The sequence below is a fragment of the Echeneis naucrates genome, chromosome 24, assembly GCF_900963305.1.
Source record: "Echeneis naucrates chromosome 24, fEcheNa1.1, whole genome shotgun sequence".
NCBI classification, from domain to species: domain Eukaryota; kingdom Metazoa; phylum Chordata; class Actinopteri; order Carangiformes; family Echeneidae; genus Echeneis; species Echeneis naucrates.
The window spans coordinates 8512162-8532954 of NC_042534.1; the positions used below are offsets into that span (position 1 = coordinate 8512162).

General features: G+C 41.2%; 1 protein-coding gene across 3 annotated transcripts; it reads right to left on the reverse strand.

Moving 5' to 3' along the window:
* Positions 1-230: 230 nt before the first annotated feature.
* Positions 231-20693, reverse strand: rps6kc1 (ribosomal protein S6 kinase polypeptide 1). 3 transcript variants are annotated; one of them, XM_029496733.1, is made up of 19 exons: positions 20543-20693; positions 19504-19539; positions 18005-18125; positions 17423-17538; positions 17236-17329; positions 17099-17152; positions 16867-16966; positions 16544-16743; positions 16148-16272; positions 15790-15888; positions 13978-14025; positions 13265-13397; positions 11621-11818; positions 11419-11548; positions 10193-11373; positions 8911-9000; positions 3906-3988; positions 2120-2215; positions 231-1796 (listed from the first exon to the last, which is right to left on the reverse strand). In XM_029496733.1, the coding sequence occupies exons 1-19, from the start codon at positions 20642-20644 to the stop codon at positions 1695-1697; spliced, it is 3108 nt and encodes a 1035-aa protein (XP_029352593.1). In that variant the 5' UTR covers positions 20645-20693; the 3' UTR covers positions 231-1694. The 3 variants fall into 3 exon arrangements, with proteins under 3 accessions (XP_029352593.1, XP_029352592.1, XP_029352591.1); XM_029496732.1 differs by having other exon boundaries at positions 10193-11818; positions 16544-16966; XM_029496731.1 differs by having other exon boundaries at positions 10193-11818; positions 16142-16272; positions 16544-16966.
* Between the last annotated feature and the right edge of the window lie 100 nt (positions 20694-20793).

Consider the following 20793-nt stretch of genomic DNA (forward strand, 5'->3'; position numbering starts at 1 on the left):
CCAAAAAAAATGACTAAAAGTATCAATGAGTGTTCAGTATTTATACCATGGAACGTTAGTTTGTGTGTTGCATTGTATTATGGTCACACTGACACTCAGCAGGAGTGACAGCAGCTTTCCAGGAGTATCATCAGTCCAGCTGATAACAGAGTGGCTGTAGCCTCAGAGCGAACACACACGACACACAACTCATTGTATTCAAAGAAAGCATCACTGCTGCAGCACTGATGTACTCATCCAGGTATGTTTATTGTTGTCCAGAATGCACTGACAGACCGGTACAGACATACAGCACAGGCAAGAGTGAGCATTCAATAGAAACCAGAAAAAAAAAATTCTGATCTCGCTGTGATGTTTTCGTCTGATAAAAACGGTTAATAAGTGGACTATGGTTAATGTACAGTTCTTGTCTGTTAGCATTACTATTGAGCAGCGCTGGAGAAAACTGTGAAGCGATTATCTGAAACAAGGCTTAAGGTTATGATTTATGCTGTGCATTGCTACCATGGAAATGTTTACCTTATCATTCAGTCATTTTAGCTATTAAAAAAATGGAGATCAACGTGGCAAGTTAGTGGATGTGTGCTCAAACACAAAACACACAATCAAAAATGACCTGATTGATGAGGCAGTAAGTGATTGCCAAGTTGGACATAATCATGGCTGTGACACCTGGGTGTACCTTTCATTCAGCGCAACATCCTTTAAAAGTCATATTTACAAAACACACTGTTTATTGTTCATTTTTTTAGTATTAAATATATTACACAAATCATATTCTTCCATGCACAAAATGTAATGTTTTAAAGTACAGAGAGGTGACTCCGATATTTATAAAATCAACCGCAGTATGCTGAAGCACTGGTTTCAAATGTGTGGTTCAAACCAAGTTCTTCATTATTCTTTCTCAATTTTAATTTAAATAATTATTCAATCAGAATCAAACCCATGTCCTTACTCAGAAGATTTTGTTCAGTCACCTTGCATAACGACCATCTGTTACCATACACGACCTGGTTGGCAGCAAAATGGGTTGGCAGCAAAAAAAATGTTGACAGTGTTGTAGAAAATTAGATATTGTATCGCTTACTAGATGAGAGCAAAAACCCCCAAAACTCCACCTTTCTCACGTTAATCTCAATGTGCTCCATAAGGAATGACATAAGTGTGTGGAAACAAATAGTGTATTGCACAAGTTTTTTTTTTTTTAGGTGACTTAAAACTGTGTCAGAATGGACACTGTACGGGACAGTACAGTACTTAATTAATGCATTTGACTCAGGACTTTATGCCACCTCTCACTTCTAGTTGTGTCATTTTGGCTTGCAGCTACGGTATGAGAAGTGTAAAAGCAACAATGCTTTAGTGGATCAAGCACTTACTGTAGAAATTATTGCACCACACATATTGAGTGATCACTGCACCAAGAACATTAAACCTCTTGGTCATAAAGAAATATCCATTTACAGGAAAGGTAATACTTCCGGCTTGGCAAACTCTATAAAAATAAAAAATAAAATCTGACAAGTACATAGGAACTAATGGCCATACACAAAATGAGAGCTGTGTGCAGAGATGCATAATCTGGATTTACTGTACATCTGCTAGTGCGTCCAGTCTAAGAAGAGCTCATTGAGGACTGCCAGTTTCCCAGCACGCAACTCTGCATTCTGCAGTCCCACAATGCACACCGACTACTTGGGCCAATCTACCCTGGCAAAGAAAGGGTGAGATTTAATATCATCCACGCCTCCCACTCCTGCCCCTAGTCTCTCCATTGGGTTGTACTGGAGCAGCTGCACAGGAAGACAAGACGGACACCAGGACAGGCAGACACAAAATACAAATTAACAAGCAACAATGCGAGCAAAAACCTTTTTCATTGTTATGTCCAGTCATTGAGAGCACACCCACACTGGGTTCATGACAGATGTGTACTATAATTGTAACTGGTAATACTTTTTAAGCACTTGCAATGACTGCTGTTGTGTGCCGATGAAGACATGCTTTATGTGTGTTCAACCACAACGTAGTTTTATATGTAGTTTTTCTTGTAACTTGTTTCAGTAAAACATTGACTTTCATACAGAAAAACCATATGACATCAAAACAGACTCACCTGCTCCAGCAGAGACCTGGCCTCCTCTGAAACAGACTCAGGGACGTTGAGAGTTGTGTGGCGACCAATTCCTGCTGGATGGCACCGGAGCAGAGACTGTAAAGGGAAGGAGAGATGGAAAGAGGGGAGGGAGATAGCCATCAATTTAAAACAAAGAAAATCTGACACACTGGGGAGCCCAGGGGACAGGCATGATGACACCCGCAGAGCCTTGGTTAAAGTGAGGACATTGGGAGTGGACAAATAGGAGGAGACCAAAGAGACAAAGCACCTGAAACAACACTGATCGCACCAACTACAACAAGATTATGATTTCACTTCTGTTGCTCTTTCTTGGAACTGCTGTGTGTGTCAGACAGAGTGAGAGTCACAAAAAGAATGGCATGGAAAATGAATTGTATTTCGTTAGTATACACACAGCAAGCTTACCAGAAGGGCCAACTGTTAGTCAGCAGAGAATGTAAATCTTTTTGCTTTGTTTTCCACTGTAAAACCTGACCAGGTCAAAGTGTCAATTTAGTAAACACGAAATTGTTGCACTCACAGGATATAAAGTAAAACCAATCCCCGAAGTGAGTAAGAGGGAGCGCAAGACCTGCAAGTGCTTTTCTAACCATAGAATTTAGTCCTATTGTTAAAATAATTGACAATAATGACTGCAATCACTGTATACTGTGGCTGCACATCTTTTAGTGCATCCACACTTATAAATTGAAAATGCTAGAGCAAAACGTGTGGAAAGAAAGAGCTGCAAACTGCTTGTGTGTTTGTGTTGGGGAACCCTGTGTGTTTTTTCCATCAGTGAGGTTGGTTGCCTATCCCTCTCCTGATTCGTGCTGCAGGAGTTCTGGCTAGGTTCCTAGCTGCAGTCAAGACTGCTCCAGGCAAGATCTTATCCTGCAAGGATCAAGAGACACTATGTGTGCCTGTGTGTGTGTATCCTTGCCAGGATTGTACCCAGTCATAATCATCAAAGGAGACATCTGTGTGACTGAGTTTTTTTTTTTTGTTGTTGTTGTTGTTTGATTCTTCTTTTTTTTTGTTAGGGTAAGTGCGAATGTGTACTGTTCAACATACCAACACTAACCTAACACCCCAACTCATTTTTGGGCCATTTGAGGGAACCACTTAAAGCTGTTGGGGATGTTAGACCAGTGGTAACCAGTTACAATATATTCACATTTACCAGACAGTGAAAACTTGTTGGGATGTAGTGTAAGTACACTGGGTGTCTGTGTGTGTTGCTGTGTGTGTGTATGTCCTTCAACAGAACGCATGTAAGAGTTGAATATGCATTTGTTGTTTCGCCCGGCTTCCCGTGCATGTCTTGAGAGAAGGTCCCTCAGACAGCCCTGACCCTGGACCAGTCAAGCTGCAGCACCTTGAGATTTGCCCCAGTCTTCACCTTCCACGCTGATCTGAGGTCGGTGTGCTCAGAGCCCAGTGCTGCTCCAGGAGCCAGCTATGGGGCCCAGGGAGAGCTGACCCCCTGGCCCAGCAGATGGAGCTCAGGCTGGGGGAGAAAGTCACACTGACACCCCTGGCACTCCCTGAGAACCAGAGTAAGAGACGGCAGCCAAGACGCACCTCGCACACATAGATGCACACACAACAAAATAACAAACTCCACCTACTCAAACACATACAGACATGCACACAGAACCACACACAACCTGGCAGGACCATAAAGAGTGTGAGAGAGTTGAAAGCCAAGACACCTACAGACATCCCATAACACCTTAGCAACAAAGATACAATTTTCTTTTTTTTATATTTTTTGACTCACCATGCCTGTCAGGAGCTCAAACAGGATGGCGCCCAAACTCCACCAATCACACGCTGCCGTTTCCTCACTGATACCTCCCACCTCTGCATGGCACAAAAGAGAGGAAGAGAGAGAACCAATCAATATATTGACAAGCACAAGTGTTGGGTAGAAACCTCTGTGAAAGTAAAATTAACTACTCATCAACATGAGAAAAAAGAATAATCAAAAATGTATGCATTAATTGATCTTCATCTTATAAGCTGCTTCAGATCACTTGCTTTCAAACCCTCAACATTAAACAGAATGACATCTTGGATTATTTAATATTTCATTTAACGCTGACAATTCATTTGAAATGAGCACAAAACCTGGACACACTCTCTTACGCACACACACACACACACACAAACAAGTGTGTGTGTCTCATAAAAGGGTTATTTGCATAATAAAAAAGCAGTTAAATTGAGGAAACCGTCTGTGCTGCAACTTCACACCATCTGCATGACCTGACCTCAAACACACACACACACGTGTGCATACAATATACGCTCACACACACTCACTAAGAAATGGCAAAAAGGAAGATGAGAACAAATAGCATGACATTTCTTTTCAATCTTCTTTATCCCTGCACTTCTTTTAGCTTTTTATTTTTTTAGCTCCTGAGATGAATTACACACCAGAATAGAGCCGCAACTATTTATCAATATTGGAGCTGTTAATTGTAAAGAAAGAGTATTAGTTGTATATTATTAAATCACAGTCTTTACATCAACTTCCTTGTTGGTGTAAATGCCAATGAGATTCAGTTGACAACACCAAAAAGATAAAATATCATCACCTGGAATGAGGACTCTTAAAAGATCTGTCATTGAGTTTAAATTTAATGTAAAAATTAATTCATTATGTAGTTGATTATTAAATTAGTTTCAATTTTCCTTCTGTTCATTGACTAATTACTGTAAGTGAAGCTCACCTCCACAAACTTTGATATTTGGATGTACAACCAGCTCAATGGAAGGTTGGTGAGTGTGCGATTCAGTAAGACACAGTAATGCATGTTTGCTACATTGAGATGTGTAATTATCAGTCAGTGTATATGTGAGTGTAAACGTGTGTGTCTGAGCTCCACTGGGTACCAGATGGCCTCTTGTGCTGTTCAGCTTCCCATTGCTCTGCTCTTTCCAGAGGGAGGGCGCCTGGTCACCCAGAGGGCCGGGTCCCAGGGTCACGGCTGTGTGTGCCCAGAGACCAGGCTCCTCAGCTGCGGCAGCGTAAGAGACAAAGACCCCTCATCTCCTGGAGGCTGTCGGGAACTCCAGAGGCCTGTGTGGCTCTCTTACAGCCAAGGTTAGAGAGGGTTATGATACGACTTGCACGCTTTGTATACACAAACTCAAACTAAAATACACACACACACACACACACAGATATGTACACAGCCAACTGAGCAACCAGTCTTCAGGGCTCCCCAGGACTACTGTTTTGACAGCCAAGGAGAGAAGATCGTCATTGAACAGACTAGTGATACCTGCGTAGTTATGAGCTGGAGGGGAGATGCTGGACACACACACACACATACGTCTCAGAGCAAGGTCGATGTCATCACAATGGATTAATGTCTAAGGAGCTGCAGGGAGAGTACAGTGGAGCTGGCTACACTTACCGCTCTGTCAGAGCAAGGCAGAGAGAGAGAGGATAGGAGGGAAGAATTAACTGCATCCAGAGGCCACGGGTCATTCACAGCCCACTGATATGTGCGTTCTCTATGATGTGTACATTTTCAATTTTGACTATGCTTCTCAAAACTTTCTTCCTTGAATTGCACTTAAAATAAAGTTTCTAATCAATCGCAGGTATTCTGAGAAAACAAGATATAACAATACACTGTGTTCACCTTGTGGCCTCTTCTTCCCCTTCCCTGCAACAATGCAGTTCCCTCCTGCTTTGTATCTTAATCACAGCCCATCTCCTCCCTCCTGGGGGCCATAAGGAACTTTCTCTCTTCTCCTCTCAGACCGACTTCCCTAACAACTTAACGAACAGCCAGTGTTGAAAGAGGAAGCAAGTACATGCAGGTAGGAAGTAAGGAGAGATCGGTGTGCGATGTTCCAAGACTGAGTATGTGTCTTGTGAGCTGGGGGGGTTCAGTTGTTTTGCTGCCAATTCTTGATAAAACCAACTGAATGCTGTATTCAAAACAAATCTATGTGTCCTCTTCAGTGTAAGGGTGGAGGAAAAATATTCAAATAATCATGCAGAAGTACTTTCAGAGTACAATATCTTCCCTGAAAATCTTTCCAAAACAATGAGATGACAGTATAATGTGAAAAGGGGAAGTAAACTTTATTAGATCACTCTGTGGCTCAGTAGGCGAATGAAAACAACAGAAAGCAAACAGTTGATATGAAAATATTGGCTCCAGTAAGAGACTTGTTACTTTAGAGGGGAAGAAAACTGAATTTCCCTTTTCTTAGACATTGAAGACAATCGGTTTTGGCCTTGCTTCCCTCTTACCAGAACAATAAACAATTCTCATTTCTGTTAAAATTAGATTGTGCAACATTGCCAATGAAGAGCTTTATTGGGTTTTTTTTCTCCTATGTTCGAGAACAAGCCCCGTAATGTTTATTGTTTGTGACAAAGTGGCTAGAAAGTAAATAAGCAAAAACACAGAATAAATAGATTAACACCCTGCCACTCTATTTTTCTGAGTCCACTCCTGTGTTTTTTCTGTGAATGTGTGCGTTTTAAAAACATGTTTCTTTTCTTTCACAGACACACACATATGCACAGACAGAAACACACACGCACACATACGGTCACAGCAGGCCCCCTGCTAGCTTTCTGGCAAACAGTCATAAATCTGTCATCAGGAATGAAGCCATCGCTAGAGCTGACCCTGTCTGGATAAACAGCAATACATAACAAGGGCAGGAGAAACACACACAGTCACTAACCTCCGCCTTAGAGTGAATGTGAGTGTGAGTGTGTTTCCACAAGCACATAGATCCACAGTTAATTTATAATGTAGGGAGGATAAACACAAACAAGTAAGTGATAGCCATTACTTTGTTGTGTGTGAAGTAAAAAGGTGGGCATAATGAGGGAGAGGGAAAGAAGAAGACAAGAGAAAGTTGCCAGGGTTTGAACAGCAGTAACGTCAGTAGTTGAAGATGTGATCTCTTTGTTTAACAACAGCATAACACACCCCCTGCTGGCTGCTGATACATATTACATACTTTGATTCACAAGGGATCAACAGCAGCTCAACTAACAGGACCTTTCACACCTGAGCTGAGGTCAGTTCAGTTACAGTTCACATTACTGACGTCTCTGTCAAACGTACCATGTTTTACTGCACATCTGCCTGGTATTTTATCACCAAATCCATTCATTTTATGATGTGTGTGCTGTACTTAAATTTGAATGTCAATTTTTCTTTTCTCTCTCCCCTCTTCCCACCCTATAGATATGTCAAAATTTAAATTAACTAAATCATAGTCATCTTAGTCATTTATCCAATAAAAATAATAAGTAAATTATAACAATAGATTTAATTTTGAAGTTTAATAATAATTCTGTTTAATAAAGTAATACAGTTTAATTAAATAATATATTATAATTGTTAGGCCAGCAACAGCAAATAAGAATCTGACTGCACTGAACTATTTTGTGATCACCATTACCGTTTTCAATGGTATGTTTATTTCATGTTCCTTACCAAATACTCCAACCACATAATATCACTGAACTATTTCTATTAATATGATTTTATTAATTGAACTTGGGTTCACTTAAATTGGGCTCACACTTAAATTGAAAGATACATTAAATATCTCCCTGTACTAAGCTTTACCCCTGTGTCTTTAGGTAATCTTCAGCTGGCCTCTGGAACATATGTCTCTAGGTGCTTCTATTTCCATTAGTAGGCTTTTAAACAAGCTGTTGCTAAGGGAATAAAAATGCACAATTTGGATATTAGATAGAGCATTTGTTGCTTTCAGATTTATTACAATGGTGTCATACTGTACGTTCTAGACACAAGGAGGATTTAAATCTGAAGTGACCTTCCTGGCTTGAGAGAAAGGATGAATATGAGAGAATAGCTTAATATAAGTGTGTGGGAGAGTGAATGAGCGTGAGGGTCATTGTGTACATATCTGAGTGCGTCCAGTGTTTTCAACGAACAGTTATCCAGCCTGCATATTTGAGAAAGATGTCATTAAACACATCAAGTATAATCTATCCAACAGCCCAAGTGTGAAGCCATATGCTTAAAGCAGCAACATATTGAAAAAGTTATTCATTCATAGATGCCAGATGCATGTGTATACATGCGCGCACACACACACACCCACCACACATAGAAGTGCTAAGTAGGGACATGGACTGTAGTCTAGCGGCAGTTTGTTTTAAGCAGCTTTTAAACAGCATGCCAGAGCTGCCGCAAGCTTGCTGGGGGTAACACACGGGGTTGCCACACTACTGGCTCACTGTTGCACAACAGCACACTCTACAGGACAAGGAGCATACTACAACATATTCCTGCTTCTACAAAACAGTGACCGCAAGAGTAACAGATATTCACCATTTATTTTGTAGGGAACAACTTGCTATTTAATGTAGTGTAAAACAACCCTGCCAAGATGCGCACATTTCGTCTTGTTTATATTAGTGAATTTAACCTCATAAAACAACTGGACAGAGTGCATTTTGGATTTCTGTCAATCCAATAGCCAAAAAGAATCATAGCATGCATTTGTTTCTTCTTCTTTGAGTAGTGCAAGTACACTTAGACACACAGTATTCAGTTTATTCATGTCTGCTATGAATGAGGGTTTTGTGACCATGGGAAAGTGGCCTACTTATGGCCCCGCATGCCTGCATAGGATTAACCCCACATGAACCTTCTAAATCACAAGCAAACAAACCCAAAATGAGGTTCCTAATTAATAAATTCAAAATATGTAAAGAGGAAAATAATAAATGAAGTGTGTTATAATGTAAATGTATAGCTCACCTGGTGCACAATACATATTGGCAATGGCCTCTTTGTCACAGGACTCCTCCACGTCACTCCAGCTACAAAAGTAGGTAATCTGCACATGACCTAAAGAGAGGGGACAAGATAGAAGGTGACCTAAGTGTCTAAGTATGAAACATTCATCAAGTGTCCCTCTGAATAACTACTTTTCAAACTGTTTATTCACCTTTAGAACATTTCCTTCCTCTGTTCCTTTCTGGCTCTCTAAATCTCTCTGCGAGCTTTTCAAGCACACAGCCCCGGTGATTACTCCTGTTTAGCGGCTACCCGTTAACGCTATCATTAGAACTAATGGTGTCATTAGGTAGCTGTGGCCATTAGCCTGGGCTAGCCAGACTGATGCACCACACTATGCTGTTGATGGGCCCTTTAGAACAATAATTACCACCAGGGAGACGAAAACAGCCACTCAGCTAATTAGACGCTTGTTGATAACGAGGTGGAGAAAGATGATTGTAGGATGACAAAAGAAGAAGTTGAGGGGGAATGTGTGACCTCCTGGTAAAACAGCACTTTCCCTTCTGGAAGGGCTTTCATTTTGGTAAATAGATTAGATCATGGTTGGTTGATTTAAGGAGACAGGATTTCTGCTTATTCCATCATCACATAAGATTCTATCAAAAGGCTAACTTAAAATTGCCTAACATCCAAAAGGGAAAAAAAAAAAAAAAGTTTCATTTTATCCTTGTTTTAAGAGAAAGATGAGCATATTCCACCTTGGCAACATACACCATGCAGCCAAAAAGCTTCTCTTTCTGACAGGACCAGCTTGCACAGTTAATGTTTTGCTTTTTTATTTTATATAAAGTAATTGTATGTATTGCTTAAAAGGGGGTGAACATTCATGGTAAACTACAGTAACTTTGCTGACTCAGCTGAAGAATTTCACCACTAAACACCAGTACTGCACTTGTATTAGCGCATCACATTCTTTTCCACAGAATGGGAGAGTGATCTCTACTCATCAATTGATCGTCGTTTTTACTTTGCTTTACTTTTCAACGGTCACTTGCATGTATTTTGTGCTAAACTATCCCCTATTTTTAACTATGTCTTAATTACGTACGTAATATTACATCTCTATCCTTGTGTCGCAAATATTGCAAGATTGCAGTTGTCGTACAATGTTTTTTTCCGTATAGACATCAACATTCAGAGACAACTTACCCAGGTAGAACCAAATAAGATCCTACAAGCTTTAGGAAGACTATAAATGAGATGACAAGATTGTGGGTTTTGATAACAATGGATATCTAACCTTGGTGGTCAAGCAATATGTTGTTGGGGTTTAGGTCTCGACAGATGATACCCTCTTGGTGCAGAGAATCCAGGGCTGTAATCATCTCGACGGCCCAGCATCGTACAAAGTCCTCTGGGATACGAGCTTGGGATGCAGCCAGGGACAGCTCGTCCAGCTCTGCAAACAGCCGTGATATTTCTTTATTGAATTCGCTGCCACCTGTATTACTAACAACTCTTGATGATTCACCATCAAGATCTAATAAACTCTCAACCACTGCACAGGCTTCAGTTCCCTTTGTGTTTGAGATTGAGTCTGCGTTTACTCTTGTGCAGGCCTCTAGTTTCTCACTATGAGGGTCAGAAGACGCAATTTCTGCATCAAGGGGAAGGTCATCATTTTGGCATTCAGGATCAACAACCATTTTGTCAGAGGTGTCTTGTCCAAATGCCAGGCTGCCATCATCCCACATTGAATGTAGGGGAGAGGAAGATGCCACACTGGTGTCACCAGCAGCAGAGGCTGTATGCAGAGATGAAAGGTCCTGCTCCAATGGCTGTTCCTCCCCTTCTTCTAGCTGGCTGTTAAGCTGTAAAACATCAGGCTGGATGCTCTTCTGAGGAGAGGCTGTGGCTTCAAGTCCCAGACACACTCCTGAAGTCTCCAATTCCTCCTGTAATGAATCCACAGTGCCACTTATTACAGGAAGGTTGACCAAAAGATCTGGTGGCTGACCCTCATCCACAACTACAGCCTCTTTAAATGAGATGACAGGCACAGACTCATTGGAGCCTTTATCACTGCAGTCCAACCACCAAAGCTCTGAGCTGTAGCTCTTCACCTCTTGAGCCAGCTCTGGAAGATCCTCTGTGACATCTGAGCCAAGGTCAGATGTAGAGAAGACTGCGACCTGCTTTTGAGGGGGCTGCTGTTCTCCTAAATCGAGACAGGTGACTTCGCTTGCACTGTCTTTGCTGTCAATACGGAATAACTCCATTGGTGTGTGCTTGGACTGATGCAGAGACAGGGGCACAGCCGGGGATGGTAAAGGACTAAAAACTTCAGTGTGGTCCTGCCCTTCGCCACGGTCTAGTTCATTGTCATGTGTGTGACCATTTTTGTCAGACAACTCAGTGAAGAAGCCAAGTTCCTGAGAGCTGAGGGGTGAAGAGAGGCTGTCATTGCTCAGCAGTGACCGGCTACGTGAGGAAGTGGTGGTCGTTGCAATGGGCACTTCCAGTGACAGCATTTCCCGATCACTCTTCTCTTCTTCCTCCTCAAGTGCATCTGGTTCTACCTTCTCTTGTCCATATTCATTACAAAGTGTTAGATAACTGTTGGTGCACTCTTCCTCAGAGGTGGATCCAGAGTCTCCTAGAGTTCCAGTGTGTTCGATAAGCCTGAGAGGAAGAATACTCTTAAGGGGAGTTGCTGTGAGGTTTCCACTCTCCTTCTGCACCTCCGAGTCAGAGCCAGAAGCAGGACCTGAACAAGAAATGGCAGAACCCACATCAAGCTGTGGTGCAGCATGGTGTGGAGAGTGTACAGCTGCAGTGTGGCTCTTCTGAATGAAAGGAATATCAAAGCTCTCCTCTGGGCTTGAATTACGTAGGTATTTTCCAATGTGAGACCACAATTTTCCACCTAAAGAGGAAATAAACTCTGTGTTAAAAACAAAAGAGGAGAGCATTTCCAAAAAAAGGCAGAAATATTAAGAGGAGATATGATTACTCTCAAAGAAGTCGCAGGTGCTAAAATTAACATGTTCAAAAATACCTCTGCTCTGATGGGTTACATCACTGACTGGACAAACACTAGCCTTTATATAAATACAAAGAATGGGGGATGGCTTACAAGTGTTTAAACTAAGTTATGTAAAAGGTGTTTTAATGTGCTGAAATTCAACAAAAAACAGGGTAGAATTAATTTGCTGTGCAGTCTGTAGGATGAATGACCTGTGAGCTCCATTTTGATCCCCACACACATCTCCGTAGAATTCTCCCACTTGCTTGATTCCACAATAATTTAATGATGGCTTTTTAATATTTATGTTAATAAAACAACAAAAAACATTTGAAAGTGTCAAAACTATATTTTGAAACTGGGCCCTCAAGACAGAAGATGGAAGTAAATATAGGAATCTCCCAAAGAGATCTTTAGCTCCTGACTTTAGCTTCACAAGATCTTTGGTTACCAGGACCATTTTGGGAAAATGGTCATTAGCTAAGGCAAACAATGGAATTGTGACTGAAACCAATTTGACTAAATTAGCTTCGATGGGAGTAGATTTTAGATTCCTTGTATAATGTTAGTGTTTTGACTTCTCTCTGTCTTACACACACATGGGGCGCGTGCTCACACACACATACAGCTGCAGTGTGAGCAATTGGAAGCCAGCATCTGTTGTGTGTGATGAGAATGGATAGGGAGTTCACGGGGATGATAATGATAGCAGGGCAGCTCGATGGCTTAGAAAGTAAAACCATCCATATGTTGTTTTGTCCAATGTCGCTCAGGTCACTGCCTCCCTCCGTCTGCCTGTCTATCCTCATTCAACCCATCAGCCGCTAAAAGCTTACTATAGAGGCATAAGAAGCAGTCCTGGATTTTCTGAATAACAGAGCTGCGATGTAAGATTGGCAGATTTATAACTATTCTGGCGTTTGATTAGGTTTATTAGATCGTGTTTAACAGCCCCATACAATATCCAATACTGTCCACTAATATTAGCAAAGGATGATTACAGAGTATTCCAGATTGAAGAGGTTACAGAGCATTAAAATATGGCTACAGTTTACTGTATGAACTCACCCACATGCACACAATCTACACACACACATCCTAGAGTGAGTGCGATGTAAAGAGACCCAGGTGTTGGCATAGCTAATGAAGCATGTTGCCACCTGGTATTCAGAATAATGACCTGTGACACACACCCATCTCTATCAAACATCTGTCTGGAACAAGGGCAGAGAGTTGGGTGGGAGATGAGAGAAAGAGACATCAGCTAAAGGAATGGAAAAGACAGTTGAGTGGTGCAGACGAAAAGGGGAAGAGTAAATGGCTGAGCAAGATCTGTGTGTGTCTTACCTTCAGCATACTGCAGCAGGAGGAAAACTGTGTCTTCAGAGATGATAAATTTGCTCAGCTGCACCATGTGAGGCACAGAGTGGGGCATGATGGTTCTTTTAGTCCACCCAGAGTCACTACTCTTCCTCAGACCCTATGATAAGAAGGGAGAGAAGTGGGAAAGAAGTAAATACAGTAAAACTATACACACAAAAAAGACAAAGTCGACATGGTGCATTTGAGGACACGAAGAGAAAAGGGAATCTAACCCAAATATAGAGGGCATGGATGAAAGAAAGAAGAGCAGGGAGAGCTTTTAAGTTGGGTAAAGACTAAGTTGTAAAAAAAAAAAAGAAAAACGAAGGGGACCACGGCAAAGGAGAAAGCTCCCATTAACGAGGAACCAACTATGCCCCATAGCAACCCAAAGTCACTGGATTCATCAAGCCACATACAGCGCGTGACTTTAAAAGAGCCACATAAATCTATCAGCGCTCCACGTAAAGTTCACATTGGCCGTGAGTGTGTACAGGCATGTGGGCACGTGTGTGTAGTCATCTGTGCCTGTGCTGTGCGTTGGCATCTGGCACACGTCTCACACCTGAGAGCAGAGGAGCTGACAGGGACAGGCCCATTAGAATCAATTACACCGGTCACACACAGGGGCTTCTGGCACTCTTCACACTTACAGTGAGGAAGTCTGGGATCACACACACACACACACACACACTTACTTTCAGGATGAACGTCTCTTCTGTTCTCTTGTCCATGACCAAAAGAACCTGTGATGGAACAGTGCCATTAATTGCCAAGTATGAAAAGATAGTCTAAACACTGTTTAAAATGATGTAATGGTTATGTCCTCCAGAGCAGTGCTTTTCAACAGCTGGGTCAAGGCACTCATAAGGGTCACAACAAGATAAATGAAGGTCCCTAAATTATGCCAGAAAAACTGGCATTAACATGTCAGATCCCACTGTGTTCACCAAGCCCAGCCAAAATGGAATAACAACAGGAAAAAGAGCAGTAGAAAGGTGACAGAATTAATCACAATTTTCATGAAGAAATCACGCTAAAAATTGTTTCAATTGTCATCAATTGATTAGATGATTAACAGACAAGTGAAGCACAAGAACATCTGACAATGTTATCATAGAGTACCCCAGGTTATTTATCAATCAAAAACATCAAGCATTTACCAGATTGGTTTCAATAGAAGTGATAGATATTCTGCTTTTCCTTATTTGGTTTGAAACTTTTGGAGCTGTGTCTTTACCGACTGCACTATTTGAACAAATCTGAAAAACTGAATTTTCTCATAATTTTGAGACAGATAGAGATAAATTATAATATCAAAGTAATCATTGCTGTAAATGATTTGTCAAAACAACCTTCCCATTTTAATGCTGGGAATCCATCCATCCATCTGAACACACAAAAAAATCCCACTTTTCTTTAGGCCCACACATCCTCTCATTCCTAAAGTCTTAATTTCCTCCTGCCTTCATCCGCCTTTTTGCACTGACATCTCCATTGCTCTTCTGCTCTCTCATTGTCTCAGGGGAGAGCTTCAGCATATGTGTGTGACCTGGTGTGTGTTTGTGCATAGTGTTGTGCGTGTGTATCTTTTCTGGGTGCGTTCTCTCCATGTGACCCTGGTTGGGACCAAACAGGTGCAGGCTAAATGGATATGAATGGAGCTGTGAGTAAACAGAGTGGCAGTGCTAGCCAGGGCGCTAATATAATTAAGGCGCAAACATCAGGAAAGGGGGGATTTAGAGAGGGTGGGCGGGGGGTGGGGGGCACTGGGGTGAGGAGCTCTTTCCATCTGTCCCCTCTGTCCCTATTAAAAGTGACAGGGGGAAGGAGGAGGAGAAAGAGGAGAGGAAAGCTGGGTCATTTTTGAAAAGTTCAGTTTGCAGTGTTTTTATTTCCTTCAAACATATTGTGGAGTTTGGGTACATCTCAATGGAGTAACACGTGTTGGTGTTGTGACAACAATTTCTTTGGGGTTTTGTGTATGTGTGTGCATAGGATGAGCATCATTGACTCAGTGTTGTGTGTTGCTTGCTGAGCTGCTTGCCAAGTCATTTCATGGCTGAGTGGTGAAGTTGCTTCGCCAGCAGCTGGTTGAGAGGACCAGCAACCCAAACTGACCTTGTGGTAGTCATAACTGATGCTAAACATACACACACCCAGCCTTTACTACACTATCCAGTAAATCTATTAGAGTTAATTGCTCCAGATAAAAGAGATGGTTGAAGAAGGGAAGGACATAAGGAGGAGAAAGCTGGAGCTGAAAGTTATGGATACAGATCATGTTTCATTTTCACCAAAAGAATTCTCTCCAATGTATTTTTTTTCTATTAAAGGGGAAAATTCTGATGTTGTATTAGGAAAAGCAAACTTGTTCGTGCGTCTTTGTTTTTGTGTCCATTACTCACTACCTCGGTAGGAAAAATAAAGGTTTTTTGGGGTTTATGAATTCAGAAAGGAACATCAGAATAAATCACACAAAAGTAAAGACATATTCACCATAAACTGACCTTATCTATGACCCCCAACACCCGGTAAGCCCTCAGTTCTTCACATGGACTCTGCTGGCTGCCTCTGCTGGCGGAAGGGCAGCATTGTACCCCCAAAGCCTTGGACAAAAACAAACATTTTGCAGGGCTTTAAACGTGTCCAAATGCCATATGAAACCATTGACACATTCATTACATATGGCAATCTTTTGTAATAAGTGACCCAAGTAATATGTGATGCTTTTATCTGTAATTAATCCAACCATACTACAAAACCCTTCCCCTAATTTGAGGACTATAGTGGGAGCAGGCATTTTAAATGCATTTTCATAATCTCTAATAAACAGAGTAAGTACCAGTGACCATTCCTCACACTCACTGCTGTCTGTGTTGACCCTTGACCCATGCTGCTTCTCAGATGCTGACTGGATATCTGTTCTGCACGCATCAGATACTCAGCGGTCTTCTTCTTCACTGCCTCTCGCCTCGTGGGACTGGGCTCCCCTGAAAAAGAGGTGAGTAAGATAATCAGAATAGATGGGGATGTGGGATGTGAATGTTTTTCTAATGGATATACTAGTTAGTTAGTACATAAAAAAGCTAAATAAAAGGAAGTTATGATCAGGATTGGATCCACCATGACAGAAATTGCCATCCTCAAATCCAAAAAATATGCTTCTGCCTATATGTATTTTTTAATTCATGGCTTTAAATTTGACTTAAGTGGATTCAATTGACCTAGCAGACATGTTAATCAGCCCGTGATCAAACTGACCTTGCACCCCTTGCAGCAGCAGGTCCACACCACTGCGATAGTAAGAAAAAGCTGCCTGGTAATCCTGCTCTATCTCCTTCTGTACAGCCAGAGAGATGTGCTCACTGGCTTTATCTAGATAGTCTGACTTTGCGTCCTTTGTGTTGCCACCGCTGGCTTTCTTCAAGCTGCCAGAGAAGAGTGGCGTTCGGCCTGGCCAGCTGACCTCTGGGTTAGGGGCTGAGGAGGCAGGAACATGCACAGGGGACGGGGTACGACGTTCGTGTAGGGAAGGCAAGCGAGGACTGCAGCTGCTGCTAATGTTGGTAGCTCCCCCCTGTGGCTGGTTTGGGGAGGTGCGGCCTGAGGCCATGCCATCATCCAGCTCAGCCAAAGAGTCTGTGTCCACAGCCAGAGAGGTCAGGTCACTGTCACTGGATGGACCTGAGGAGGAGGGGGACAATGAGAGGTTAAGTTTTGACAGACACATACATTAGATACACACTACATAATATATATAAAAGAACTAAAGAAATCAAATGTCTTTCTAAGTTAAGAAACAAACATATAGCTTACCCCCATACTCAGAAGTGATAGTCAAATCATCTGCACCACTGATGTCTCTTTGGACTGTAAAACATGTCCACACATCTCTGAGAAAGTGTAAATTTGCAACCATAGTAAATTATAAGGAAGAGTCTCTGTAAGCCTACCATCAGAGCTGCAGTCTGACAAACTGTCTGCCAAGAAGTCCAAAAAGGGCTCAGCTGGACCAATGAGCTCTGAGCCGTCATGGACCTCACCACCCTGGAAAAATACAAAATCTTTTGTTTAAAAAATATACATATTATTTTGTGTTTAGGTAAATTATGTATCTCTCTATGTGTGTCTATATTATACCTTAAAGAAATCTTGGATGTGCTGACTACTGTAGAGAGCAGGGATATTAGCAGAGAACTGCAGCAGATCCTCAGAGCACTGTCTTCTCTCTTCAATCACAGAGTCATCAAACCGACCTAAGCATACATATACATAGACGCAGAGTGATATTAAAGGAGTTATTTCTAAACTAATCTTTGCTATTGCTACGTAGGTAACATCAGTATGAACAGCTCTTTACCCACCAGTAAGACAAAGAACTTCAGCCATTGTTGCACTTACAATACATTAGATTATGAATGATGACGTTTGATGCTGAATTTAGAGTTTTCTTCTTAACTGTTGATGATAATATGCATTTTGCATTATGATATTGGTTATTTAGCCTCATTGTCATCCTTACTTTTTCTCTATTGCGAACATTCGGGACTTAAAGTCTTATGTTAAAGAAAAGTCTGTCGTCATTGCAGTCACTTAAGATCACAAAACATCAAACACACAAGAGGACAATAAATATCAAACAGGAGAAGATAAATCTTCTTATCTAGGCAATTTGGAAACATTAGGGGAAATGTTTGACATGTAAGGAAGTTATTTCCTTACCAAAGACTTTGGCCTTGGCAAAGGGAGGAAACAGCTCCGACTGGCCACATACATTCTTGTGCAGCTGCCAAAGATTTTGATGAAGCTTCCTAAAATCACTGTATCTCTTCCATACTGTTATCTAGAGAGGAGGAAAGTGGAGATGGATGGAGATAGAGAGAAGACATTAATTTAAAAGGACTTGGGAATCAATATTTGAAGCTCATTAAGTACTTGAGAATCTCCATTGATAACAAACCCACATTTGAAAGCAAAGCTAAGAAGCTGATCATGAAAAGCCAAGAGCACCTTTTCTGTTTGAGGAAGATATCTAAGTTACAGGGTGACAAGTCCTCGATGACATTATTTAAAAAATCTTTCATTGAGTCTGTTTTCACCTTTGTTTTTAATCAGTTGTTGCACATCCGTTAACCTCAAACCGACAAATACATTATCTAGTGTAACTAAAGTAAGCAGCAAAATCATTGGTACGCAACAGAAAACTGTCAGATCTTCATTAAAAAAAATCAAGCTTTTAAGCCGAGCTCATCATATCAGACAGTACTCATCCCCTGTATATGGAATTTCACTTCAGGATTACTGGTTCCCGTTTGAAACAACCATTTCCCAAAGCAAACAGATATAAATTTTCCTTGGTACTCTGTTAAGTCCAGGTATCATCAGGGTGTCACACTCTATTATTGTGGATGTTTTTACTGCCACTGCGGCAGAACCAACTGGCCCTGAGGGACAAATATGATTCTGTTAATGTTCTGTAGCAAATCCTGTTTGACTTTATATCATTTATTACTGTCTGAAAAAGTGGTCCAATTATTAATTAACTGAATTTTCACTATGTCTTAAAGACAACAGAAATATTGAAAATTTTATCTGAATGTATCTGAAAAGCTTAAGTTCTCTTTTATGATTCTCATAATCTAAACTTTTAAATACAATTCATCCCTGTCACACACGAACCTGGCTAGCATAGTTTCTTTCTCTGTAGAATTAAGCAAAAATAATAATATTCCTAAATCCTGACCATAATGCACATACAGGAGCACAGCTAAATAATTGAGGTATGTGTGTTTCCAGGCAAAAATCTTGCACTGGGTATGTAAGACACACATACAGTAATTGACATCATGCTGGTTGCATTAGCACTGATTCCAGGCCAGACTACATTCCTCAGTGACTCAAAAGACAGAAGGTAAATTTGTGTTTTCACTGCATTTTCCATAAATAGGGAGAAAGACCTTTAGATAAATGTTCTCCTACCACATTTAAAAACAAAACTACTTTCTAGAGCCAAAAAAAGTTTTCACACTGATGAGTAATTGGATTTGGATTATGTAATGGACATTTCTTAACATTAAATCTATGATCAACCACAGCCATTATGTTGCATTAAATCTCTCATGTCCCTTCTTAAATAACAACAAATTCATTCATTTTCAAAAGGTCTGCTGTCTGTTCTGCACACTCAAAGTTACCACATTAAAGTAAAGCTGATGTCTTACCTCTTGAACATCTTCTGGATTCTTCCTAGAGATGATCTGTGTGAAGGAGGAAGCAAAAAGAAAGGGCTTTTGAACTTTTATATGTTTGATTATTATCTCCAAATAGAAAAGATATCAAATATGTTTTTCGGTGCAAGGATTTTGCCGCCGGACTGTCACAATATGAGCTGGGACGCTCTGAAACTCTCTCAGAGTCACAATGAGTGCTTTATAAAGAGGATGACGGAAATCTGGGGAGACATCACCAACATCCATGACATACAAGATCTCAGACAGGCGGAGACAAAGGGACTCCTCCTGTCCTTGTCTCAACATATTTAAGTTCAAATGTACTCATGTAGTTGTAAACATCACCGATCGCACAGTGACAGTGTGATTAAAACATTTGCATCGATTTCAGCCTTTGAAGCTGTGAGTTTGTGAGTGCGCATTATCAAGAAACCCACGTTTACAAATCAAAGACGATTTCTTTAAATGTCGGCATGAATATCTGTGTTATTCTTTGCTCTAAGTTAAATTAGGGTTAGGGTTAGTAAACCTTTGCTCCATCCTACTTTATATGAATAGCGAATCTTGACACTTCAAAACACTTATTACTTCTTTCATTGGGAAACTTGCCTCAAGACTAAAACGTCAGTATGAACCAGCTGTTTTTTGGTCAACACCATCTCCTTCCTCCTGATCTGTAACAACCCCTTCTCTGCCCCGTAGGCAATTAACACCGGGTTAACGAAACTAAGCGTTTGGCTCAGATTCATCTAGTACAGCTAATAGTGCTAATGTGCGTTAGCAACTGGACAAGCCCCACCTGGAGTAAAAACCACAGAAGTAAAAAAAAAAACAAATAGCCGAGTTGAAATGAACCTGTTTGCTATATCAATGGCATTACCAAAACCAGGTGCCACTGTCAGCTGATAATAAACACGTCTGAGTGACGTTACTTGTGTTTACAACATAGTAGCTCAGCTAGCCCGACAGCTAACTCACAGCAGCTTGAAACAGCGTTAGCCGTCCGAGCGTTTGTGCACCTTTTACTTACCCTGGCGGTCACTCTGTAAACAGTATAGCCTTTTTGGTGCTTTTTGGGGTCTGTCACAGTATAAAACCGAGCAAGTTCTCCTCTGTCCCGCTGCGATATCATTCTGATAGTGACAACATTGCCAAAGCTACTAGCCGGCTAGCCGCTCACATTCATTCCCTGACAGCACAAGTGACAGGTAAGCTAACACGTTAGAGCTCCCCCTGGAGGACAGACTGTCCAACTACAGCCCCCTCTTTACTGGCAGTGAC

What these genes read in the sequence shown, in the direction of transcription:
- rps6kc1 (XM_029496731.1), bottom strand. Translation starts at nt 20,644, where the DNA reads ATGATATCGCAGCGGGACAGAGGAGAACTTGCTCGGTTTTATACTGTG. An exon ending in TGCCAAGGCCAAAGTCTTTG is followed by an intron (nt 17,539 to 18,004) that starts GTAAGGAAATAA and finishes ATGTATGCTTAG; the next exon opens with GTCGGTTTGATGACTCTGTG. An exon ending in TATCACTTCTGAGTATGGGG is followed by an intron (nt 16,967 to 17,098) that starts GTAAGCTATATG and finishes CCTCCTCCTCAG; the next exon opens with GTCCATCCAGTGACAGTGAC.